Source organism: Hyperoodon ampullatus (genome assembly GCF_949752795.1).
Source record: "Hyperoodon ampullatus genome assembly, chromosome: 2".
Classification (NCBI taxonomy): domain Eukaryota; kingdom Metazoa; phylum Chordata; class Mammalia; order Artiodactyla; family Ziphiidae; genus Hyperoodon; species Hyperoodon ampullatus.
In genome coordinates this window covers 56,365,892-56,392,697 of record NC_136915.1, presented here as the reverse complement: position 1 = coordinate 56,392,697, position 26,806 = coordinate 56,365,892, and the positions used below count along the sequence as shown (strand labels likewise).

General features: G+C 41.2%; 1 protein-coding gene across 2 annotated transcripts in view; it reads right to left on the bottom strand.

The window, feature by feature from the left end:
• Nucleotides 1–26,806, bottom strand: part of CACHD1 (cache domain containing 1) — a gene marked incomplete at both ends in the record, with an annotated part of 214,788 nt that overhangs the window by 70,781 nt on the left and 117,201 nt on the right. For both annotated transcript variants that reach the window (XM_079698610.1, XM_079698611.1), the window contains one exon: nt 8,391–8,497. In XM_079698610.1, the coding sequence (XP_079554736.1) occupies nt 8,391–8,497 (107 nt within the window). The remainder of the gene's footprint in view (nt 1–8,390; nt 8,498–26,806) is intronic.

Here is a 26,806-nt window from a genome sequence, read left to right as displayed (position 1 = left end):
TTCAACTTTCTCTGCCATGGACAGTGGTCTCCACGGACTCTCTGCTTCTTGCCATCCCATTAACCACTCGTCTTGGATGACACCATGCTTGCTTAGGCCATGGCCCCTCTCCACGACCCCTCCCACTTTTGGATGACCTAGTCTACTTCCAGTTTTCTCTTTTCCCAGGCTAACTACTCTTCTATCCGTTCTTCACAAAGCTCTCTTGCCTGCCCTGCTTAAAGTCTGTCAGCTGCTTGACTTCAAGCTAAGAAACAAATCAAAACAAAAACCAAACCAAACCCAAAGCAAACTCCTCAGACTGATATACAAGGCCCATTAAATCTGGCTTAGTGCTACCTTCATTTTCCGTTACTTACTATTCCCTCCTCCACAGTGGTCGGCATGTTCCACAGATTCTGAAATGGGAAATGTGTTTGCCACAAGCACGTCACCTAATTCCTATTGTCTTCTGAGACTCAACTCAACCTCACACAATTTGGGTCAAGTGCCCCAGGCTTACCTTTATCATGACAGCATTTAGCACTGCATCACGACCATTTGTCTGTTGATTTTTCTCCTCATTCCTAGTGTCCTCAACACACATAGGACAAGGTGTGAGCTCTCTGAGGGGAGAAATTCTGTCTTAATTACCCTGGTGTGTGCCACAGTAACTACGGTAAAGCTGTCCCCTGAGAAGCTTGTTATGAGAGAGAGAGATAGAGTCAGGGTTGGTTCTGGTCTCAAGCTTTGGTGAGGAACAAAATGAAGCTGCTGCTAACTAACATATGGAACATGGGCTGGGGAGGAGGTTTGGGTGGGAAGAGAGAAGGTGATAGGTTTGGTCAAAAGAGACTGAAGTGCTATTAGGCAGAATACAGTAATGGGGAGAAATCCCTTCATCTTAAGCAGTCTGCTGTAAGGAGCACATCGGACAAGGAGTCAGGCCATGTATGTTGAGTCACATCAATACCAACAATTTGTTGTTTGACGTTAGGTAGGTCGGTTAATAGATCCTATCTAGTTTAGGTAGCTAGGCTTGTTTCTCATCTATAATACTGAGTATACATTTTTCCTTGGTATCCATGGTAAGACTAAGACAAAAGTATGTAGCAGTGTATGAGGTACCAAGGAACAATGGACTGATTTTCTTGTGTGCATTGCATGTTTGAAATCACCATAGTTAGTTTCATGTAAATAATACTATTCATCTGGATAGTCTGTCTCTATATAGTCTCCCTATACCTGAGACTTTTTTTTTTTTTTTTTTGCGGTACACGGGCTTCTCACTGTTGTGGCCTCTCCTGTTGCGGAGCACAGGCTCCGGACGCACAGGCTCAGCGGCCATGGCTCACGGGCCCAGCCGCTCTGCGGCATGTGGGATCCTCCTGGACCGGGGCATGAACCTGCATCCTCTGCATCGGCAGGCGGACGCTCAACCACTGCGCCACCAGGGAAGCCCACCTGAGACATTTATATGTGCTGATTTGCTGTTAAGCTAAGAAAGCCAGGCCTGACTTATAGCACATCACAACTACATTCTTCTCTTCACTAAGGTCCTCCCAAAAGTCTCGGTTATTCCATTACAAAGATGAGACAACAAAAGTACAAATGAAATCCTAGTTCTACTCATTCATTTATTCATTCAATAAGCATTTACTGTGTACCTGCTATGGGTAAAGCACTGGATTGAGCACCTGGCAAACAAAAAATAAATTAAAAGGAATAGAGCATCAAACAGATGTTCAATATAAAAAAAAATTAAAATTCTATAATAAGAATGTACCATAGAATAAAGTAGTGAAGAGTTGTAGCTGGGCCAACACAACTCTGAAGGGTCACCCCAGCCTCTAAGCTCCCCTGGGGGTGGCTGAGGACTCCACTGAGGCTGTATCTCAGCCCATCTTCCCCTACTGCTCAATCCTGCTTCCTTCCCTTTCCCCACAGACTGCCAACCTCCATCTCAGAGTCTGCCTCCTGGTAAACCCAACCTGCTACAACAGACAAGGAATTCTTACCGAACAAGAGCAAAGTATGGAGGAGTAATAGAAACCGGAGATTTGAAGCAATGAAAGGGATTCCCTGAGGATACAGCTCAGAGGGCTTAAGGAAGAGGAAGAGAAGCAGAAGATGAATTTTAAAGGCTTCCACCTTTATCTTAGAGGTAAACTATCAGAGGTTTTTGAGAAATAGAGTTATAGAGCAGATATTTTCAGAATACCTACAGTGTGTAGGATATATTGAAAATGAGAAAGAATAGGAGAAGGGAAAACTTTTGGGAGGTTTCTACATTCTTCTAGAAAGGCAATGAAGATTTAAGTTTATGGTATTGGAGTGGAGAAAACAAAGGGGATTCAAGACACACCTTTGAACTATGGAATCTAAGCCAAGTTTCCCTTCAATGAAAAGGGTAACGAGGGACTTCCCTGGTGGCGCAGTGGTTAAGACTCCGCCCTCCCAACGCAGTGGGGCCGGGTTTGATACATGGTCAGGGAACTAGATCCCACATGCATGCTGCAACTAAGAGTTCGCATGCCACACTAAGGAGCCCTTGAGCCTCAACTAAGGAGGCCACCTGCCACAACTAAGACCCAGCACAACCAAATAAATAAATAAATATTAAAAAAAAAAGATAACGAGACCTACATTACCACTGGATGTGATGAGAAGGAAGAGGGACACACAGGTAAATGCCTAGCCAGGTGTCTTGTACATAGTAAATACTCGGCAAATATTCATTCTCTCACACTCTTATTTGGTCAAAACTGTTAAAGCCTGAAGTACTGGATAGAAAAAGGCAAGGAAGAATTCCCAGGAGAGGGGTACCCAGATTGGGGAGTAAGTTTAGAGGAAAGTGTTCTTGTTTGTTTGATTGTTTTAAATTTTGAGGTAGCTACAGGATAATCATGGAGAGATGTGTCCCCTGAAGTTGGTTCCTCAATAAATAAACTCAGAAAGAGGCCAGGGCTGGAGACAGAGATTTAGAATTGAGTAGCATGTGGTAGGAGTGGGAGTACTGCATAAATCGAGAACATTCAGGGAGATAACACTCAGCGAGCAGAGGGAGGTGGTGAAGAGAGGACACGTGGGGACATCCACTTTAGGGAAAAGGAGCTCAAGAAGAAGGATGAAAAGGCCTGGACAGAGAAGTCCGGGGATAAATGGCACAGGACAATTTTATAGGAACTGAGGATTACAGAGTTTCAAAAAAGAAGCTTACATGCCAAATGTTATATAGCGGTCAAGTGAAACTGTGGAGGGGTCCCTTGAGATCCTCCAGGGAGCAATGATATAGTGAAAACCTGGGACAGTCTAAATGTTGAACTGGAATAGATTGGTTGATTCAACAATGTTACACAATTATACACTGCTACGATGATAGAGATGTATATTTATTTACATAGACACAGAAGAATGTCCAGAATACATTTGCTAAGTAAAAAAATAAACAAACAACAAAAAACCAGGCTATCCATTATGATCATAGGTATTATGGAAAGAGTATATATATACTCTTTCCATAATGAATATATGTGGCTAATAAAAATCTTCTGAAATCAGTGTAATAGGGTTGTTGTGAGAAACTATAAGATGAGACTTCAAAGTAGCTCACAGTATAGGAATAGAGCTTGAAGGGGAAGCAAGGTGAAGAAAAGGGCCCTGTTTCTGTACTTAATTTTGTGTATATACATACGTACACCCACATACATGAATGTAAACGGAACCTCAAGAATCTAGATTTCTCAGTGACTGAATAGTTTTTTAGATGTTATAAAAATAATTACCAATCTTTTATAATACTAATGCAATCATGAAGCTGGAGTAATTAGGAATTAAAAAAACCCCTAGAAATTCCTAGTTTTGTTGATTTTTATTCTTTTATTATAGATAGAACACAGCTTCACACTGCATTGGTATTAGCATTTTTTGTTGTTGTTGCGGTACGCGGGCCTCTCACTGTTGCGGCCTCTCCCGTTGCGGAGCACAGGCTCCGGACGCGCAGGCTCAGCGGCCATGGCTCACAGGCCCAGCCGCTCCGCGGCATGTGGGATCCTCCCAGACCGGGGCACGAACCTACGTCCTCTGCATCGGCAGGCAGACTCTCAACCACTGCGCCACCAGGGAAGCCCTTAGCATTTTTAATAGATAATTTTCAAGCTATTTTAAAGAAAAGTGAAAAACCTATAGCACAGAGCCAACCTTTGTCGTTCACAGAAGGAAGCAATGAAGCCATTGAAATTAACAGCACGGTCCATAGCCGCCAGTGCCCACCTGTACCTCCTGCAGCATCTCCTGCTGTAACGTGACTTATACACGCCTCTTTCACCCCGTGAATCCTGGTTCTCAATGAAGACGGCAACGTGACCAAGATCGAAGTTTGCAACTTCAAATGCTCTTTAAATCAAATACAATAAAGGAAGTCCAGACACCTTTTCTTCTGGCGAGAAAGATTAACTCCCACTTCCACTCTCACCTCAACTGTGTAACTCAAGAGAGCAAGAGGCAACTTTCCTTGGACTCTTCAAATAAACTCTCTTTAGGGATCAGGCTACACACAAGAAAATACCTCAGCAGGAATTTTTAAAAAGAGAGAGAGAGAGAGAGAGAGAAAGTAGAAACTAGAGATAAAAGCAGGAAAGACCCTGAACAAAACATGACCAGCACCATCATGTAACACATGCACTGTCAAACGTTAATTATTTGAATGGATTCAGGGGCAAGGAGTCAATTTAGAAAGTAGAGATCTGGCAGGGATGGTTTTAAGACGAAGAATACACATGTGTGTTGGATGGATGGACACATGACCTAGTTTTGGATAAATGAAGCTAAGAACGGTTTACAATTTGTGCGAGTCTGTTTCCAGCTACGCTGAGAGGCAATCTGAAACTGTGTTATCAATTAGGGACCCATTGATGGATTATATACAGTCTAAGGCTGGACATCTTACAGATGTAAATATCAGACATGTGATAGCCTACGAAGCACATTAATTCTGCTCTGAAAAGGGGCATGAGCTGTAGAGGAGGGAAAGGGGGAGCTCTGAGGTCACCCTCCACCATCTCCCACTCCTCTCGTATTACAAATGACTGCTCAAGAATGTGGACTTTGGGATGCAGCCACTGCCTGGTGGAATGTCACAAAACTTCAAATACAAGCAAGTCAGTTCTCAGACACCTGAATACTGCCAAAAATGGCTTGTAAATCTAGCTACGTCAACTGTGCCGAGAACAACTCTTGTCAGGTAGGACGTTAGACTTGAGACGTGCTCTTGGAAACAGCAAAACTCAAGATCTGATCTTTAACTACATACCTCTGCCCTCACCATCTCTTCCTCCCCACCTCTCCCTTGACAAATAAAGACTGTAATAAAATAGCATATTGTCAGGATTCCCAATTATTTGCGCAGCTGAGCTCTACCCTAAACCTCTGTCACAAAAGAGAACTCTTAGTATAACTACCAGGTCTTCAGTGCCTCCCCGTCCCCATCCCACCCCCACCACTGGCCTCACTCTCAGCTGGTGGTTTTGCTTCCTATGTCTCTGAGAAAACGCAGTCACTACGAAGGGCATGTCCCCAAGTTCCTGACATCACGTCGGTCGTTATGGGCATCTCCACATGCCCTCTCTTTCTTCCCTTCTCTCATTAAGAATGAATGCCCTGTGCTTCTACATCCTCTACTTGGAATCCCACCATCTCTTACCTAATCAAGGAAAAGACTCCAGCAATTGTCGCTTTTCACTCCTTACTTTTCTCTACTGGATCCTTCCCTTTGGCACATGACCTTGCCATAATTTCTCTCAATTTAAAAATATTCTCTTGGGGCTTCCCTGGAGGTGCAGTGGATAAGAATCCGCCTGCCAATGCAGGGGACACACGTTCGAGCCCTGGTCCAGGAAGATCCCACGTGCCGCGGAGCAACTAAGCGCGTGCACCACAACTGCTGAGCCTGTGCTCTAGAGCCCACGAGCCACGACTACTGAAGCCTGCGTGCCTAGAGCCCGTGCTCCACAGCAAGGGAAGCCACCGCAGCGAGAAGCCCGTGCACCGCAACGAAGAGTAGCCCCTGCTTGCCGCAACTAGAGGAAGCCCGCGCGCAGCAACAAAGACCCAACGCAGCCAAAAATAAATAAACAAATAAATAAATAATAAATAAATTTGTTTATTTATAAAAAAAATAAAAATATTCTCTTGACTCCATGTGGCCCTCCAGCTTCCCTTTCAGCAGACCTTTGGAGTTCACGTACTTATTGTCCCCATCTCCTTTCCTGCATTCTTAAGAGCTTGAACCAATAAGTATTAGCCTTTCATTCTATTCTACTGTCCCACCAAACAACCCTCGTCAAGTTCACCAATAACCTCTATATTGCTAAATTCAATGGTCAGTTTTCTTAGCCCTCATCTTAGTGGGCCAACTTAGCACAGCTGATCTCTCCCTCCTTCTTGAAACACTTTCCTCATTTGGCCTCAGGGAGATGGCTCTCCTGTTTCTCCCACCAGACTGACTGCCATCTCAGATTTTGCGACTGCTTCCTTCTCGTGTCAGTGACCTCTAAGTGGTCAAGTGTCCCAAGACTCAGTCCACGGACCTCCTCTTTTTTATTCATAGCCACTTGCTATATTATGATCTTATTGAGTCTCATGATTTGCGTACTACCTATACATGATGAATCTCATTTATAAACCTCCAGTCTGGTCCATTCTCTGGACTCTAGACTTGTATATCCCACTGTCTATGAGACATTTTCACTTAGATAACTAACTTAACTTTTCTAAAACTGAAAAGTTGATTCCATGCGTCCCACACAAACCTGCTCTTCCTCCACTTCCCCATCACAATCAATGGCAACTCTGTCCTTCTCGTTGATAAGGTTGGATATCTTGGAAGTCCTTCCCGACTCTTCTCTTATTCTCACATACCCTATGCTGGGCACAGCTGAGGGAAAGAGGGCAAGTACTAAATCTGACAGTCAAAAGACTCAAGTTCCAGCTCTGTGCCTTGTTCCAGCTTTGGAATCCCCCATAATTCATTTTCTCTGCCTATTCCAGGTCCTTCTCTACTCTCTTCAGTTATTTTTCATGAAAAATATTTTCACTGAGCTTCCTTTCTAGTAGTAAGTAAACCCCACCTGCTCCAGAAGGCCTCAAGATTCTCTGACCAATTTTTAAAAAAATGACTGAATTCATTATATATTGGTCTAGGCGATAAGTGCCTGGCAGATTTAGGTCAGGTCATTTAGATAGCAGCTATAGTTTTATTATCCTTAAGCAATATAAAGCTTACAGTTCTTTCTTTCCAGACCTAATAGATTACCTGGTTTGTGTATACAATGCCCAAAGGCTACAATTCTTCCCCTGAACCAATACTGGTTGGGCCTCTCAAAGTAAATATTCTGGCCCTCTGGCTTTTCTCTTGGCTTTTACATGTCTCCAGGAGGCCTGGAATCTGGGAAATACAGTTCTTCATGTTTAAGGGTTAAATCCTTTATCTCTCTAGTAAAGAGGGAAGTCTTAGGACCCTCCTGAGCCTCAGATTATTCCTTGGTAAAATTCTAGGATTGAGGCTGGTGATTTCTAAAGGCACTTCAGCTTTTAAAAGGTGAAGCCTTTAGGTTCTGAGGCCCATCACTCAACAAGTGTACGTAATAAGACAAACAGAGTGAGAAATGTAGACTGGAACTCCAGGGCAAGAAAGCAGAGACATGGTGTCACTTTGAAGCTATACATAACCATGTGTACAGGTGCCTTAGTAGTTATTACTACTGCATATGACTGGGTTCTAACAAGACCAGGAAGAAAGTTCAACCTCAACATACAGTCAGTTGTCCATATCCACAGATGCAAAACTCGCAGATACGAAGCGCCAACTGTAATCATTATACCTCACCATTTTATATAAGGGACTTGAGTATCTGTAGATTTTGGTATCCTTGGGGGCTCCTTGGAACCAAGTGCCTGCAGATACTGAGGGACGACTGTATAGCACCATGGCACTGTTCAGTAGTAGAAAAGCTCCTTCATCATTCTTCAATCTCACCTCCCAAATTAAAAATTATAGATAGGGAATACAAATGAATTCAACACTTCCTAAGTACAGAGACAAATGGGTCTCTCAAATAACCTTTAAAATAACAAATGTAAAACTGCTAACAAATGAGATAATGGATTAAAGAATCTAGCAAATCACATGGCATACTCCACATACGTAGATGTGTAGTAAATGCTCAATATAGGTCCACTCGATTTTCTTCTTCCTTTCCTTCTTTTGAGTGTCAACTTGCTAGAAAGAAATACCTGATTTTAAGTACATATTTTTTCTTCAAAACTTAAAGAAAATCGCTAAAGCAATAATTTTATTCAACTTGAATGTGGTAGAATATAGTTCACCTTTATAAAACCAAGAGATTACTGACCTGAATTTAAGTCTCGTCCTGGATTGAAGGCCCGGCTATTAACAGTAGTAGACAGTCGATCACAACTAATTGTTCTAGATACATTGGTATTAAAGTTCCCATCAAATCTGAAACAATAGAAGAGAATTAGCAGTATTTATTTGGTGGTTATTCAATCCAGAAAACTAACCAACGAAAGTAATACTTCATACTGTGTACAAAATAGGTCAGCTCATAAACAGTAAAACTGCAATTTAAGTATTTTTTAAAAATCACTTCAGAGCAGTGTGGGTGAAACCAACATCTGCATCTAGAAGGTTTTAGAAATCAAGATCAATTCTAAGGAGATTAAAAAAAAATCCTTCAAGCCAACTTTTCCCCCAATGAACTTGATTCAGGTACTATTGATAAAATCATACAGAAAATAGATTTGACAAAATTCAGACTAGAATGACAAAAATTCAGACTTGAGCTCTGATGTGATATGTGAAACAATTCTTTAAATTATCCTGTCTGAAAACCAATGACCAAGAACAAAAATAGACAGTAGTGAAGGAGAAAGAATGGCTGTGGAGTAGGAAAGATCTAGATTTGAATCCTTGCTCTGTCACTATTAAATGTGTGAACTTGCACAAATTGTGCAATTTGTCTGAGCCCCAGGTTTCCTATCTGAAGAAAAAAAAAAGAAATAATAAAATATTTTCCAAAGCTGTCAAAAAGATTGTAAATAATGTACCACAGTTCCTCTCATGATAAATGACACAGAGCTTGCACCTTCCAGGTTGTAATATAGATGAGGCCAAGGTCTTTCTTGATTTCCAGTGGGAGTGCAATGCTGGTACTAGAGCTAGAACAATGCTAGTGCTCTGGCTAGTAGCTGATCAATAAACACTAGTGTAATCAGTGACTCATTTGCCAGGGCAAACAACAATCTACAAGAAAATAATAGGAAAATGTACCGACTCATTTATATATAGTCACTAAGACTATTTTTAAGTGAATTTAATCCAGAAGTAATGAAAGAGAAAAATCTTGAACTCTTGATCTCTAAAAAATCTTGATCTCTAAATAAGCTATTTGGGAATTTCAGATACTGAGAAGATTCATTAAGTTTCTAAGAGTTACCTGCAAATAAAAGCAATCTGAAGTTAGATTTTTAAAAACTTGTGTTAAAATGTGTATCTTAGATGATAAATGTCATTAATGAAATTCCATTAACGCAGGTAGAGAAGCTCTATAACCCTGGAGAAACACTCCTAAAAATCAAGGTCCATGTGATTATTCACATGAATATTGATTTTCTGGATCTTATATAAGAACTACTAAAATGAACTGATTGCATAAGCAAAGGGGCTAGGTATTCCAAGGGTGTGCTGGGTTCCAAAGCAAAAGTTCAACAGTTTTGTTTTGATACATATCATCTCAAAGGAGGTGGCGTTTTAAGGGATTTGAAGAGACTCTTTAGTCCAGCCTCTCATGCAGTACACAATTATATCAACATTGTCAACTGTGCTTCCAAGGACACAATTGCTTCACCAGCGGGGTCACTCTTCCTTGGACCTGCTCCAGTTTGTCTAGACGAGAAGATTGCTGCCTCAAAAGCCACAGATGGAGAGAAAAGAGGAGATTAATACATCAGCAGCTGCCGGTGTGCATAAGCAACATAATCTCACTGTCCTTCTCTTGTTTTAGCATTTAACATCTGTGAAGCAAGAGTAGCATTAGACAAGGAACTCACTTACTCTCCATGTGCTAGACAGCCACATTAAACCTATTCCATCACATACTTTTTAATAAAAGACAGATAATATTTAGGCTTTGTGGGCTACAAGGTCTCTGTCACAGCTACTAAACTCTGCCATTGTGGTGTGAAAGCAACCAAAGAGAATTTACAGAAGAATAAGTGTGGTTGTGTTCCAGTAAAACTCAATTTTCAAAAATATGTGGTGTGCCAGACTGGTTTCACCACTCCTGATCTAGACCAGGGCAGTCCTAGAGAATTCTCTGAGATAATGAAAAGGTGTTATTTTTGCACTGTCCAATATGGCAGCCACATGTGGCTACCGAGCATTTGAAATGTGGTTAATGTAATAGAGATTAAATTTTCAATTTTGTTTAATCTTAATTTAAATGTAAACAGTCACCGAATAGTGGCCACCATATTGGACAATGCAAGTCTAGAAAGTTCTCCTGATTATCTGCCTAATTATCCTTCAAGTCTTTGTTCACTTATCACTTCCCCAGAAAGGTCTATTCTGATTGTGGGTGACTTCCTAGTCTATGTCAAGTGTCTCCATCTTCTCTCAAAGCAAGTGTCATAATTTTTAATTTATGGCTCCATTTGCATATGCTTTTTAAAATAAATTTATTTATTTATTTTTGGCTGCATTGGGTCTTCGTTGCTGCACGCGGGCTTTCTCTAGTTGCAGTGAGCAGGGGCTGCTCTTTGTGGTGCGCCGGCTTCCCATTGCAGTGGCTTCTCTTGTTGCAGAGCACGGGCTCTAGGTGTGTGGGCTTCAGTAGTTGTGGCTCATGGGCTCTAGAGCGCAGGCTCAATAGTTGTGACGCATGGGCTTAGTTGCTCTGTGGCATGTGGGATCTTCCTGGACCAGGGCTTGAACCCATGTCCCCTGCACTGGCAGGCAGATTCTTAACCACTGTGCCACCAGGGAAGTCCCTGTGTGTTTTTAATGGGTGGATTTTTATAGATCAGGCTATATGAACAGACAAGAGCCCCTTGAGAGCAGACCCCACGTCTTGTTGGTTTTATTCACCACTGTGCATACATAACACTTAGCATTGTTCTTGTCAAAAGCAGGCACTCATATTAACTGATCTTCTATGAACATCCATCGTGACAGTGCTTAGCCCTATTCTGGGCTTCCTCAGAAGCCTCCAGAGGTCCAACAAGTGAGGATCATGACTCAGATAAATGGTTCCTAATTACTGAAAGTCTAGCCATATCAGAATCACCTGGAAGCATGTTGGAATGCAGATTCCTGGGATCCACCCTAGAAGAGTTTGATTTAGTGAGTCTGGGGTAGGGCCCTGGAATCTGACTTTGACAGTCTCTCCAGGGATGAGAAGCCCTCCAATCCTGTCATGCAGATTCCTGTAGAAATAAGGCAGTAGAATGGCTTTCCACGTGAGCACAGGTACTTCTCTGTATGCCTCCAAGAGACCAAGGACAGAGGATCTTTCAATTTGAATCAAGAGAGCAGAGTAATTCTTAGGTATGCCCGAAACTCACATCTGGACTTTGCAGTACAAATTACAAACTTTTTTTAGACCTACCTATCTCACAGTTGAGGAAAGTGACACCAAGGAACACACAGCAAATCAGGGACCTAAGAGAGACTTGACCTTATCACCCAGCTCTCTGTCCAAGGATGAGCCACACACCACACTGCTTCATTTAAGTGACAAATAAGGAAGAACTTGTTAAAGGGGTCAGGCAACTCAAGAGAGTTACTGACAACTTCTCCCAGAAGAAGTGTAAGCTCGAAGAGAGCCCCGTTCTCCCTGGGTGGAGGCTCCACAGCCAGGACCTGGGCCATCAGCCCTACCCCTGGAGAAGGCTGAAGTCCAGCACCGAGCACATACAGACTCCCCAGGCCATTGTGAAATAAGAGTTCGCTCCTGGGACCAGAGAGACCAGGGAACTATTTTATAGGTTGTTTTTCTTTTTGTACTGTATTGTTATAAAAACATTTTTATAACAATAAAACTGAAAGTAACACGTTAATAAGAGTAGGTGCTCAGTAAACATTTGTCAGTCATAAAAAGGTTTCACAATATAGTGATGGTCATCAATAATCCGCCCAACTTTCTCTTCCCACTGTCTCCCAACCTATAGCTCTAACCAGACCAGTCCCTCAATACATGTTTTTTTCTGTTGGGTCCGAACTGTGATGCTCTCTGGTGTTCACTGCGCCCATTCTACAAAGCCCCCAGCTCTTCTCATCTTCCTTCCAGGAAGTCCTCTTGTCGGCCCCAGCCTGTGAGGAGCCCTCTCTCCTCTAAACTGACTAGCGTCACTCTGCATCTTAATTCATGCTTGTGTGTCTTTTCCCTAATTTTTTAATATTGTTTTGTAATCAGGCTTAGCATAATGTCAACGCAGTTGATGTCTGACAGATACAGACTGATTGGTTTTAGATTCTGCGTATATCAGCAAAATACTAATTAATAAAAATTCTAACATAAGATTTATTACAAATAATGAGAAAATTATCTTACTTATTTTGCCTTCCCCATATACTAAATAAAGGTGAAGTGAGGGGAGATGCCAAGATATTTTGTTATGGAAGCCTTATTGTCTAAACCCTACCATGTAGCACTTGAACTCCCAATTCTCTCTAAAACCTTGAGAAGTTCTTAGTTCTGCCAATGGATTGTAAGTTCCTTGAGGATTTATATTTCTCTCTCAGGTTTAGTGCATTCCTGGGAATGTATAGTTCTCCATAAGTTTTCTTATTGGTGGCTGACTAATGTGGAAGGGCAGAGAGCTAAGTCACTGGAAAGCTCTGTATATTTTATTAAATCACATTCATTGAACATCTATGATGAACAAGGAACTGCCACCCTGGCAAAGCATGGTCAGGAGCATGGCCTCAGAGGTACATAGACCTGGACTGGAGTTTGGGTTTAAATTGCTTATTGCTGTCTAACTCTTGCATAGAACTTACATTTTCTAAGCCTCCATTTTTCTCATCTACAATATGGTGATAAAAATAGTACCTATTTCATAATCAGAAAGCAGCTTGTAAGAGTCTAGTACATAGTAAACATTTAATAAATAATAATAACTAGTAATGGATGTATTAGTAATGATAACAGTTAACAGCTACCATGTTGTGTGTGTGTGTATATATATATATATATATAAAAACATATATATAATATCAAGAATATTCCAAGTGTTGTACATGGATTAACTCGTCTAATCTTCACAAGCCCAAGGGAAATATTATTATTATCTCCATTTGAAGACCAAGAAACTGAGGCACAGAACTGTTAAATTAAGAAGCTCAAGAGTCATAGCTGGGAAGTAACAGAACCAAGATTTGAACATATATTCAAGCTCTCATTCACAATGAATACATTACACTGTATCTCAATAAATCAATCAATAAATCATCATTAACATTATCTAACAGCTGAAGTAGAATTCAATTCTCTCAAAGGAAAGGATTAATCTGAAAGCTTGTGGGGCTTAGGGGAAATCTTTGCTTTTTACTTAATAGGAAATGACAGTAGCTAAGCACAAGGGTTCACAATGGATAGCTACAGAGAAAGTTCTCTAGGGACAAAGATGAGGCAGCAAAGGAAGACGAAGACGATATTAAAGGCAGAGCACGGGCTCTAGGCGTGTGGGCTTCAGTAGTTGTGGCTCGCAGGCCCAGTAGTTGTGGCTATTAATTGTAGATAACTTCGATTTTTAAAATGTTTACCACTGGCATAGCTTTGGAATTGGCCATTTTGGGGTTACTTTTTATTATTTCACTCCAGAAAAGCCTCAAGCTCCCTTCCCATTCACCACTAAAATCTGAGAGGTTTCAGGGCAGCAGTGGTAGCTAGAAGTTCCACGTGAACAGAAGAACGAGCATGTCCATTCTCTGCATGGAGAAGAGATACAGCAGACCCGGGGCCAGCTCATAGCAATTTTCTCCTCTTCCTGGTACCAACTTTCTCCTCTGAGAGAAAGACCCTGGCATTCTGGTAATCTGACAACCTTAAACAAATGGCTTATGTACAAGAAAGATAAGATAGAACTAAGAAAAGACCAAGAAAGAGGAAATTTCACCAAATTCTGAAAAATTCTCACATGGGACAATGAATTCCAGGTGCTGAATAACATAACGGACAACAGACACAACTTAAGCTTTACTGTAAATGTGAGCGAGGCGTAAAACTGAAACACGGCTCAGGGAAGCCCCAGCTGATGCGGTGCAAACACACAGCCTTCCAGAGATCAAACCTGATCCAAAAATAACACGGAAAATACCTGAAGATGTTATTTTTCTGAAGGAATCCACAGAACAACCCTGATGTTTGAGAATTAAATAACCACTTTGCAGGAGAACCTCAGCCAGAGGAGCAATTTGACCTGTTGTCTAGCTGGCTCACAGACCTTTGGATTCTGAAAGTTTACTAGCAAAGGATGAAACAGATTGTTACCTTGTTTCAAGAACTGGATTTAATCCTTGCTTCCTGGGTAATCCCCACATAGTGAATACTGGTGGTTTTAAATTAATTTATTCCTATTAAATCCCCACATTCTGATATTGAAAGGATTCAGGGACATGACAATCATTCTCCTTCCTCCTGCTTCTTGCTCCATGGAGTTCTTTAAGTGGCAACAGTCTCAATGTCCTGAGTTCCCCCGCATGTGGGGAGCACCCACTCCAAAACCGAGTTAACGTGTAATGCCGAGAAATAAACCTCACTCTGCTTCTATGGCTGCCGACACTGCTGATGTGCAGGCAGGTAAGGGAAGCAGGTGTCAACAGGGGGCTTAAGAGATATAGGAGCGTGGTGTGTCCAGAGCTGGTGAGTCAGCTGGGAGAAGTAATTACGTGAGCAAAACCTCTGTGGTGATCTCTCCACCTTCTACTCACTCCCACTCAGTAATGCTTGTTTCTCTTCTGGACTCCAAACACAGCACTAAAACTCGCTTAGCCATCCTCCGGGCACCAGACAAACAGTTGCTTTGCCGAAGACAGCACATTTTATGCCCATGTGCCTTTTAGAAAAATGATTTCTAAAAAGAAACATGCTATTTACCCTGATTTGGAGACTGAGAAATGTGAAGTTCATTCTTATAATCCATTATAAAAAGATGTCAGTTACTCTTAAGGGTTAACTAAGAGATTTTTCACTGAGAAATACATTAGCTGCCAGTCACATTTATAAAACTTCAGGTTTATGGAAAGGTCAAGAACTGGTAAAATTATAGATCTTCCTATAAAATAAGCAGGCAATTCAACTTATCTTTATATCTGTCCTTTAAAAGAGTAATAAGAGAACAATCCTATATAAATCTCCTGTAGACTCTCACTCTAAAAAGGGGAGATAGTGGATTATGACTGCTTTCTGTATTCATTTTCATAAGATAAAACCAGTGCCTGAAAATTAGTTTCAAGAGAAATAACTTCATCTTTCCTACCCCTTCAAGTTAAAAAAAGAAAAAACTTCCTTCTGGATTTACTTTCATGAACAACTGATCGAAACTTCATCCCGAGGGAGAAAACAGAACTGTGACTCCCACTTTGATCTCTTCCCCATGGAGAAATTCACTCCCTGCCTGGCTTGCAAGATGTTCATTTGATTGACGTTTGCTCTGATGTGCAAACTGCTTTGAACTTCAGACATTTAATTCCCATCAGGCTGCAGTCATTTTTATTCTCCTTCAACAGGATTTACAAGCAGGAGATCAGCAAATGTAGAAGGTAAAATAAATTTGCAGAAGCTTTGAATCTCACATCAAAACAGTGTTCAAGTGAGCTCCAATTGGATTTCATTCAGCCTCGATTCACAGTGTAAATCAACTTTTCAGTGGAGTCCCAGTTTAAAAAGAAAAAGATATAAAGGAGAGAGACACATACACCAGTTGGGGTTTACTTCCTGAAATCTCTTTCTTGGTCTTTGTTTAAATTTCCTTTGGAAGGTGATTTGCCCGGCAAATCACTTAAAACCCTGGGTTTTCTTCAACATTTGCAGCGAAGCTGCTCAATTTATCACATAGCACACAAAAACCACACCCACAGTGTGGGTTCCAAGGGCGCTGGTGAAATGCGGTATTGTTCATGGGCACATTTTAAAGGTAATAATTTAAAAAGCAAATCCCTGTGGATATCTCAGAAGAGCAAGGCTTACAGTGATAGCTGAGTCCATAAACAAAGCCAATATGATGACAGCTAATGGAGTAGGGGATATTTTTTACTTGTCTGTTTTTTTTTTTTTTTTTTAGATGTTGGGGGTAGGAGTTTACTAATTTAATTTATTTCTTTTTGCTGTGTTGCGTCTTCGTTTCTGTGCGAGGGCTTTCTCTAGGTGTGGCAAGCGGGGGCCACTCTTCATCGCGGTGCGCAGGCGCCTCTCACTATGGCGGCCTCTTGTTGCAGAGCACAGGCTCCAGACGCGCAGGCTCAGTAGTTGTGGCTCACGGGCCTAGTTGCTCCGTGGCATGTGGGATCTTCCCAGACCAAGGCTCGAACCCGTGTCCCCTGCATTAGCAGGCAGATTCTCAACCACTGCGCCACCAGGGAAGCCCCTGTCTGTTGTTTTTAATCACTGCTAGAGATAGGTGCAAAAGGTTTTTAAAACAAAAAACCAAAAAACACCACATATACACACCATTTCTTGTGGAAGCAAAATCTGATATCAGATCAGAAGCTGGTGTGGAACAAATGCTGTGAGACTTCAGGTGGAGCTCCCAGCACAAGGCAGTCCCTTGCTGATGGTGTCACTGATCTACCAAGTTCCATTCTAAGAGCAGCACACATTTTTCTGGGAAGCAAAGAAGGCAAGACCCCTCGACCAGTAGCTCCAGGAGCCTTTAAAAGGAGATCTGGACACCAAAAAACATCCTAGTAACAGCCCAGCAGTGCCTGGTTTACTCAGATATGACAGGGAGACATTTCACTTCACCTCCATTCAACCAGGTTCCTGCTCATTCTTTCTGGGAAGTGTCTGCTCTCCAAATATTTGAGCAACACCAGTTGAAAAGAATTAAACAAGAACCCCCTTATCTTCCACTTAACCACCCATGAGAATAACGTTAAGCAAAGAAAGAGCTAAGATAAAAATCAAACATCTACACTGGCAAATATTTAAACTCTGTTTGAATGGTGGGGGAAGAGGTAAGAATGGGATCACTTCAAAAAGGAACTCTCACATTTATAAAGAAAATGATACTCAACACCCAGCCCCAACTGAGTTTACTTATTCAAACACCTAAATTAATGGGCAAGCTGAAAAGCTGTCAAATAATGTGTAATCATGTTCCAAGAAATGGTTTTTCCTTCCATCTCTGCAGAGATTGGAGAGATAAGTCACATTCTTTCTGTTCTTATCAGTAATAAGGATTAAATCTTCAGGGTTCAGCAACCCAGCCAGAGTGGAAACAAGGCTGGTTTCAAATGCCCTTGGAAGGTAAGGCTTTAGAGCAATCAAGTGTCTCCCTCTCTGTGAGAGTCTAAGTGTCATACAAACCGGCCATATTTCTTTTTTACCATTCTCAGTGTCCCCCTCCCCGCGCCCCTGCCCAAAGCAGATCACTGAGAGGAGGCCCTGCTGTAATCTGGTTTTTGCTTCTAGATTCCACTTAACGTGCCTTCTCACACAAGCTTGGGAAATTGCACAGGTGTGACATCTGGGGGAATTGGAAGTGGATCCACAACCACATTAAACATTTATCCTTTAACTTCCTCGTCACCAGGTTGGGACAGTGATGCGTGAAGAAGAAAGAAAGGAAGGTATCTGAAAAAATAAGAGAAAACAGGCAGGTGGACAGAGGCCGGGTGGGATCCACAGGCTCCCTTTGTGCCATTCTGTAGCCCCCTGTCCATCTTACCACTTGACCTCTAACAAGGACTTCACACACTTTACAGTTATTTATTTATATACTTTCTCCCTTGCTAGGAAGATGTAAAGAGAGAGATCCTTTCCCATGTTTATCCCTAGAGCCTAGCCTGTGAAGAGTAAAATTTTAGCAAATGCTGAATGACAAAATGCAGAAAACCGAAGAGGCTGAGGCTTGCCAGGACTGAAGACCAGAGCTTGTAAATTCGTGTGTTTTCTTCCTGCACATACACTGGGTACTTAGTAAATAGCAGACAACTGTGAGTGGTATGACACAGACATCAAAGAGAAGCACTAAGAACCTCAGTTAGCAGATGACCTTGGAGATGAACTGGTTCATTCAATCTCTCAGGAACATTCGTGAAGGAGAGAGACAAGGCCTATCCAAATCTCCCTGTTCTGTAGAAGGAACATGAAACGTAAGATGTGGAATACTTATGGTTAATGTGTCCTCAAAAGGAATTACTGACCCAATATTCAAAAGTTAATAAAGCTACGAGTCTGAAGATAGCTGGGTCCATCATCTTACCAGACCAGTCGAGTCTCCAAGAAAGATAATAGACATGGGATTTTAAAATCTTGACCTTCTTTGGAACACTTTGATATTTTTGCACAATAAAACACATGAAAACCTCAAGGGAAGTCCTCTGCTATAATAGGGTCTATTTCTTAAAGCTGGCAAAGACTACTCGGTAGTTTCTTTTAGAGACTAGCTAGCTAGATAGGGAGCAAGCAAGAAGGAAAACCGCAAGACCACTGTTCCCCAAAATCCATAAAAGCCCACTGGTGAAAATCAGTATTCTAAGCAGTGTGGCAGGTCTCCTGTCCTTCCTTCAGTGAAGGTCACACAAGAAAAATCTAGAAAGCAGGATTGTCAGCAGACCCAAATGCATATGTTTTCTGCTATGAGGGTGCTCATCAATACACCTAAAGATATATTTATATCTTTATAAATATCACACACACACACACGGAAATGACACAGACTACTGCAGTAACATGGTTTTAAGACTGAGAGACAAACTAACCAGACTGTGGGAGCTTTATATTCAGCCAATTTAGAAACTTCAGAGGGTCATACAATAGCCTCAAGTGAAATTCTAAGAAGGAATACATAATTCAGCATCTCAACTGGCAGATAAGCCATTCTGATTTTACCACTGGTCAAAATATTTTACCATTAAAAGAAAAAATGATTTGGAATCAGCAAACCTGGGTTCCACACCCAGCTCCCCTGAGTCCTGACACAATCTCTCTGAGCCTACTTCCTCATGTGCAAAATGCAGGAGGAGGGGGATTGTACCCAACTGGACTGAGAGGATCATAGAAAGAAGGTAATGTAAGTAAAATAATGTTTACAGAAGAAAGTATTTTACTGAAGCATAAACATATGTAACTCTTTTACATAAGTTAGATATTGTAACTGAGTAGGCCTTCTGAAATGTAAGGTGTTCTACAAAATCTTTGTTGAATTTTGAGCTCAACGCAAGTCCTTCTGGTATCAATATCCATAAAGACTGTATCTGTAACATTTCGCCTGCCTGCAGGTAATAATAATTTTTAAGTGGACTGGAGATGAAATTGTGAGATAAGGCAGGGAGAACACTTGAAAGACTGAGATTCACCTTTCAGTACCTTGAGGGCAAAAACACAAAACACATCTTCCTGTGGAAGGAACAGGACCTGCGATAAAATTAAACTCAGTGGTCAAGAGCCACGCTTGTCACTTTATTTGACCTTGTGTTACCCAAAGAAAAATAGAACAAGAGTTATTAGTGCAAAAGCACCTGGCTAAGTCACAGTGCTTTGTTTCTCATAAGAACAGTAATAATAAGAAATAAAATGTATATAGGGTTAAACAATTTTTATCATTTTTTTTCATGTGCACCACCTTGAAATAGGGCTGGAAAAAATAGGATTTGCCTACATGTGGGTCAGCTGTTATGCCTAGAAACATCATTTTATACAAAACTCAAGTGTGCATCAGCACAGCATTAAAACTATACCTTTCCACTATGCCCTCTCTCCTGAACTGCCATGCATATAACATAGTTGGGGGGTGAAAATATCTGTGGGATGAAAGTAAAGTGATGCTACAGGCTAAAAACTCAACTGCTGGGCTTCCCTGGTGGGGCAGTGGTTAAGAATCCACCTGCCAATGCAGAGGACACGGGTTCGATCTCTGGTCCGAGAAGATCCCACATGTCGTGGAGCAACTAAGCCCGTGTGTCACAACTACTGAGCCTGCACTCTAGAGCCCGCGAGCCACAACTACAGAAGCCAATGCGCCTAGAGCCCGTGTCCTGCAACAAGAGAAGCCACCGCAATGAGAAGATCGCACACCGCAACGAAGAGTAGCCCCTGCTCGCCGCAACTAGAGAAAGCCTGAGCACAGCAACAAAGACCCAACACAACACCCCCCACAAGAAAAAACTCAACTGCTTGCCAAACACCTCCTAAGAATGATCCACATGTGACTTAAATTCAAAATCAGCATGTTCATACTGAATTCACCTTCCTCTTAAATATCTTTTGCTCTTATTTTCACTGTTAGTTAATAATTCCCCTCCTCTGAGATGTTCAATTTAAAATTCAGAATCATCTTTTAAAATCTTCCTCCCGACCCAGGTCTCCAATAAAATCTAGTTGGCAGAATCTATATATTCTATATTCCCTGTCTATGGGTAATATTCTAGGTAACCCATCACCACCCAGGACATCTTTTGTTTTGCTACAATCCTTTCTTGAGGTGTCCTTACTTTTCTCCTAGATTATTAGGGTGGCCCAGCTTGACAAACAACTTGTCTCTTCACCACAGTTTATCCTTCACTTGCCAACGAATTAATTTACCCAAATCTCAGACCTTACCACAGTCCTTCTTTGCTTTAAAACCTACTGTTTACAGAGGGAAATTTGTCCAGTCAACCAAGGATTCTGAGCCCACCCCATACATCTCTTACCTGACATTCCAGCTATATCTTACCCCTCACCACACTCAATGCTTTATGATGCTTGCTGTTTTCTGGTCTGAAGCATCCTTTCCCCTAGATATGTCTGCAGGAGTTCTACTCTTCAAGACCTCAACTACCACTCTTCTACTAAGCCTGAGTGCTCAGAGACCTCTGTTCATAATCACTTTTTCTTCTAAAAGAGTCTTTGGGTTTTTCATGACACTTGATACAGTCTGCTTAGTTTACTCTGCATCCTCTGAGCTCCTAAATGTACAAACTGCTTTATTCACCTTTGGCTATCAGACAGTGTCTAGCACAATGTCTTGCACTTAACTACAGACAAGTTGAGTTGAAAGTGATATATACATAGATATTTGGAAATTTTGTGCTTTTAAATTCACCCTGCATAATAATTAGTATTGTTATAATAATTATTCATATCTATTATTATTACTGATTGAATCTAGCTAATAACTGAGATAACTAAGTCAACATCAACTTAAGTTTCCTATCAGAGCTAATCACAATGGAATAATACTCAGATGAAAACGACGACCATCATGAATGGGCATAACACTACTGGAATTTCTGCCTAGAGGTAAAGTAGCTCAATAATTCTGAAATTATCATCACTACCTGTATTCAAACTAAAGACCAAATCAGGTTTGCTACCATGCATGAACTCCTTCAGCAAATATATATTAAGGACCTGTTCAAGCAAGGTATACTGAAAACAAAGTTGACAGGTTCCCTGAACTCAAGTGTAACAAGAAGAAAGATGAAAGGGCACACAGGATAGAAATATGACTTAGAACCTGATGTCAACCACTCACAGCTCTCCAGAATCAACCTCAGTCACCTTCAATTCCTCCCTCTTCCAATACCCAACAGTGGGTGCCAAGAGCCAAGTTCAGTCCCCCTTCTTGTTCCCTGCCTACATAAATGAAATCAAACTAGGTCTTCTAGTAGTTACATGGTGGACAAGTAAAATCCCCTTAAAGGGGATCATCATTTCATTCCCTTTCTCGAAAATTTTAAATTCTCTCATTCAAACAACCAGTATTTAAGAATTGTCCTTCATTTCATTTACAGAGCTTAAGGTCTCCTGAGTTATTCAGTCTAGAATTTGAGGTTCTCTACAATCTGATATTAATCCAATTTCTCAGCTGCCTCTTCCATCACTTCCCCCAGACACAATGTCCTCTTCAGTGTTCCTGGCCATTTCCTTCCATGGGGGTTTCTTTAAATTGACCTTTCTCTCCTGGAGAGCTCTCTCTTCATATCCCTATACGTTCAAATCCTTTTCCTGCTTCAAGACTCAGCTGAAATGCTTCTTCCATAAACCATTCCACAAATGTTTACTTTTTTAAGTTAATGAATAAATGAGTAACTTAACCTCTGTAGGTCTTGCTGCATAATATCATCTTTTTTTTTTTTCTAGGTAGCTCTCAAAAAGATGAAGAAAAATTCCCTAACAAAGCTAGAATTTACAAATTTGGGCAGCAGGAAAAGTTGCCCATAATGAATCTTGAGTTGGCTCTCTGGAGTATAGTTCAAACTGCTCAGTTTACAGTTAAGGAAGCTATGGACTAAAAAGGTTAAGTGAACTTTCCAAGATCACACAGCAAACCGGCAGAGCAGAGGCCCATCTGGTCTTAGTACTATATTCCTATGATATAATCTGTATCACAACTGAATTTAAACTGAAGAGGGAAGCTGTCTTTACTGCTTAAGATGTTTCTTTTCTACCATGATAGAGACTGAATTGATTTAAAAATAAGATATTTAAAAAGAGGCTCGCCTCCTTTTAAAAATGAAAGAAAGCTCATGTTTGAGTTCCGTTTAAAAAAAAAAAAAAAGGCAATCACAAACCCTGACCTGATGCTCTTTAGTCCCTAAAGAATCCTAAGGAGCCTAGGACAGGAATTGGAACATTATATGTCAGCATGTGAATCATCAAAATTAAAAACAACTCTCTAAGTAACTTATTTCTGGTTCCTATGATGTCAATAATACTTGAAGAACTTAAAATGTGAACACAGAAATTTGCACAACATCTAAATCATACTACAAAATATACAACCAATTTACATGGATAAAGACTTACTCGAATGCCTTCACTCCTTTGCAGGCAGCTCATTAACATGGGCATTAACTTTTTTTTTTTTTAAAGAGAAGCAGTCTAGGAGAACACTAGAAAGTTCCAGGAATGAGAGTCTGGAATCCTCCAATCTAAACCTGAGGGTTAATAAAAATTCAACTTCAAAGGTAGGTTTTGTAGACCAGTTTTCTATCCTTTCTCTAAGAGGGTGTGATGGTTAATTTTATATGTCAATTTGGCTGGGCCAGAGTGTCCAGATATTTGGTCAGAGACTATTCTGGATGTTTCTGCAAAGGGATTATTGGAATGAGATCAACATTTAAATCAGGGGACTTGTGGGTGGGCCTTACCTAGTTAGTTTAAGGCCCTAATAGAACAAAGACTGACTTCCCCAAGCAGAAGGAATTCTTCCAGCAGACTGGAACTGTAACTCTTCCTGGGTCTCCAGCCCCTGCTGGGCTACCCTGCAGATCTGGGACTTGATCTCCACAATCACGTGAGCAAATTCTTTAAAATAAATCTCTCTTCCTCTCTCTCACACACATCCTATTGATTCTGTTTCTCTGGAGAACCCTGACTAATAGAGTTATAATATAGGCTTATTCATGAGAATTGTAATCAGGAGTCTGTGTTCTTGCATCAGAACCTATGCTAGTTGCTGTGTCTGCAGCATAGTACCCTCAACAGGTTGAAGGATAAGATCTGATTCCTGAAATCATATTGTTCTAGTGGGTGCCAGCTGGGGGATGCATTGAATCTGGGTTCTCAGAAAGTGAGATGAGTCCTATATGCCTTCCCTGGTGACGGTATCAATCTCAGTGGATGTCCCAACTCTAAGAGCTCCTTGTAAAATACCAAGAATCCAATTTAACTATGGTGTCCGGAGTTTCTTCACGTTTGGGAATCAATGAAGCTTTTTTTATTTTTTGGGGGGGTATGTGGGCCTCTCACTGTTGTGGCCTCTCCCGTTGCGGAGCACAGGCTCTGGACGTGCAGGCTCAATGGCCATGGCTCACGGGCCTAGCCGCTCCACGGCATGTGGGATCTTCCCGGACCGGGGCACGAACGCGTGTCCCCTGCATCGGCAGGCAGACTCTCAACCACTGCGCCACCAGGGAAGCCCTCAATGAAGCTTTTTAAGTCTCCCCTGATGGGTATGACAGAATTCTCTATAAGGCTGAAGCCTCCTAGCTTTGGGTGGCTGGCTTTGGAGAGCCTTGAAAACAAGTTGCTTACTTACTGCAGTTCCATCAGAATATTACTTTGCTCATCTCAAACCTGGCCTAGATGCCTTAATGCCAGTTCCCACCATGATTACCCAATTAACAAGCATTAATTAAGTGAGGATAACAGCACTGAATCCCACTTGGAGATACAAAAAAGAATAAAAATCTCAGTTCATTTTCCCAGTACTTCCTCCCTGGTTTAACCTCTCCATTGTTCCTGTTTCCTTAAATAAAGATATCAAAAATAAAAAATAAGAATGTTACCAGGCAGGAGCACCTACAAAAGAAATTGGGGAAGGGAGGAGAGAAATGGATTAAGAGATGTGGAAGACAAAATTATTGACTGATTTATGAAAAAGTCAAGGGTTAGCAGGGACTGCTGATAAAATAATAGCTTCAGATGTGCACAGGATAACCCAATCTCTGTGGCAAGCCAGGTTTCGGGGATAGAGGTTCTCAGTATTATGCATAAAGGAGCTATATTTAAACCTGACAGAATGAGCATGTATGTTTAAGGTGGCATATCAGGGAATGCACATGGATAAGACATTTTAAAAATGTATTAACATTATATCACATGCTAATGTGGGCCAAGCAGGTAATGAAAGTCAGGGGAATAGGCTGGGTATAATGCGATAGGAGCTAGTGGGGACTGTGGTGAAGGGGAGAATGCAGGCTGTCTTCAAAGGGGGATGTTTGTCACAGAAGCTGACTACTGCCCAGTGGGAATGTGGACCCATCATTGTCAGATCTGATTTTAGAGAGGACAGAAATTTGGATTTCTTTTTTTTTTAATTTTTGGCTGCGTTGGGTCTTCGTTGCTGTGCGTAGACTTTCTCTAGTTGTGTCGAGCGGGGGTTACTCTTCATTGCGGTGCACGGGCTTCTCATTGCAGTGGCTTCTCTTGTTGCAGAGCACGGGCTCTAGGCATGTGAGCTTCAGTAGTTGTGGCATGTGGGCTCAGTAGTTGTGGCTCACTGGCTCTAGAGCGCAGGCTCAGTAGTTGTGGCGCATGGGCTTAGCTGCTCCACGGCATGTGAGATCCTCCTGGACTGGGGCTCAAATCCATGTCCCCTGAATTGGCAGGTGGATTCTTAACCACTGCACCACCAGGGAAATCCCAGAAGTTTGGAATTTTAAAATGTGTAATTCCCCTAAATTTTAAAGGTAGGCAACAGATTTTAAAACTTACAAATTTAAAAACCTTTAAAACATCTCAGGGAGCCAAGATAAACACACTTGTAGGCCAGATATAGACCACGGGCATTATTAGGTGTTTCTGCGTCTCTGCAGTCCTTGCGAGGGAGCCCAGGATCTTGTGGACCCTCACCACCTAACCCATTACAACACAAAGTGAGCTGTAAATTAAATTACACGAGTGAATAAACTTATTCTCAAAGTTATGCTATTTAAAGTAATACCATTGAAAATGAGTTTGTTTTAGATTAAACCACAGCCTATTTTTTCCCACGTTAGATAATATTAATTCTTCACATCATTCCTTCAACAAATATTGACGGAATACCTAATCACTATGCAGGACCCTGTACAAAATAATTAACTTCCAGGGCTCCCGAGTAAGAAGAGTTGACTGGTCTGAGAAGCAAAGTATCAAAATCATCTGAAAAAAATCAATTTTCTGCTGCTTTGCAGGTTCTCTCTGTTGTCATCATAGTATAACCTTCAGGGTGTATTCTGCAGAATATTTTATAATAGAGTGCTTTAAAGTCCCTCTCTCTTCAGAACTGGGCATTTTATTTTTTAAAAATATGCATTATCAAGCTTTAGTGACAAAAATCAAATATGGATTATAAATCAGTAAAAATAAAATTCTAGGCCTAAAATATAAAAATTAGCCATTGGTTAAAATCAGTCATAAAAATTTTGGCCTAGTGCTAACTTGTCCTTAATACAGTTGGAGAAGCAAGGTCAATGGGCTACAGATACAATGTTAGTAATAAATAGCTCGAGTGCTTTTGGGCCACTGTTACATTTTTTAAAATGTTTACAGGGCCCACATATTTAAGAATGGACAAGATCCAGATATAAGACTGGTGATCCCTTATCTCAAGTCCACTTGCTTATATTTACTATAATGGCATTATTAGTGCATATGCATGTGGCCAGTTCATGGGCATAAAGAGTTTGTTTTATAGGGAATTTCCTGGAGGTCCAGTGGTTAGGGCTCTGCACTTTCACTGCTGAGTTCAATCCCTCGTCGGGGAGCTAAGATCCCACAAGCTGCACAGCGCAGTCCATCCGCATCCCCCTCACCCAAAAAAAAGAAAAAAGTTGTTTGCTTTATAGGACAGTAAAATCTTACAATTCGGAAGGACTTCTCTCAACAATCTTGAGCCCATTTTTCCTTAACTTCAATCATTACCGTATCGATCACCTTCAAAACTTTGGTCACATTCCTTTAATATTTTCATTTTAATTAGTGCATTTTTTAAATTTAGGTATATTTATTTTAAAAAGAAACTTTATGTTGCTTCCATAAGAGAAAAAACAGTATCTCTTGACATAGAGGATAACCTGTTTTTAGTCATGTCCTTACGTTGCTTCTCAAGACTG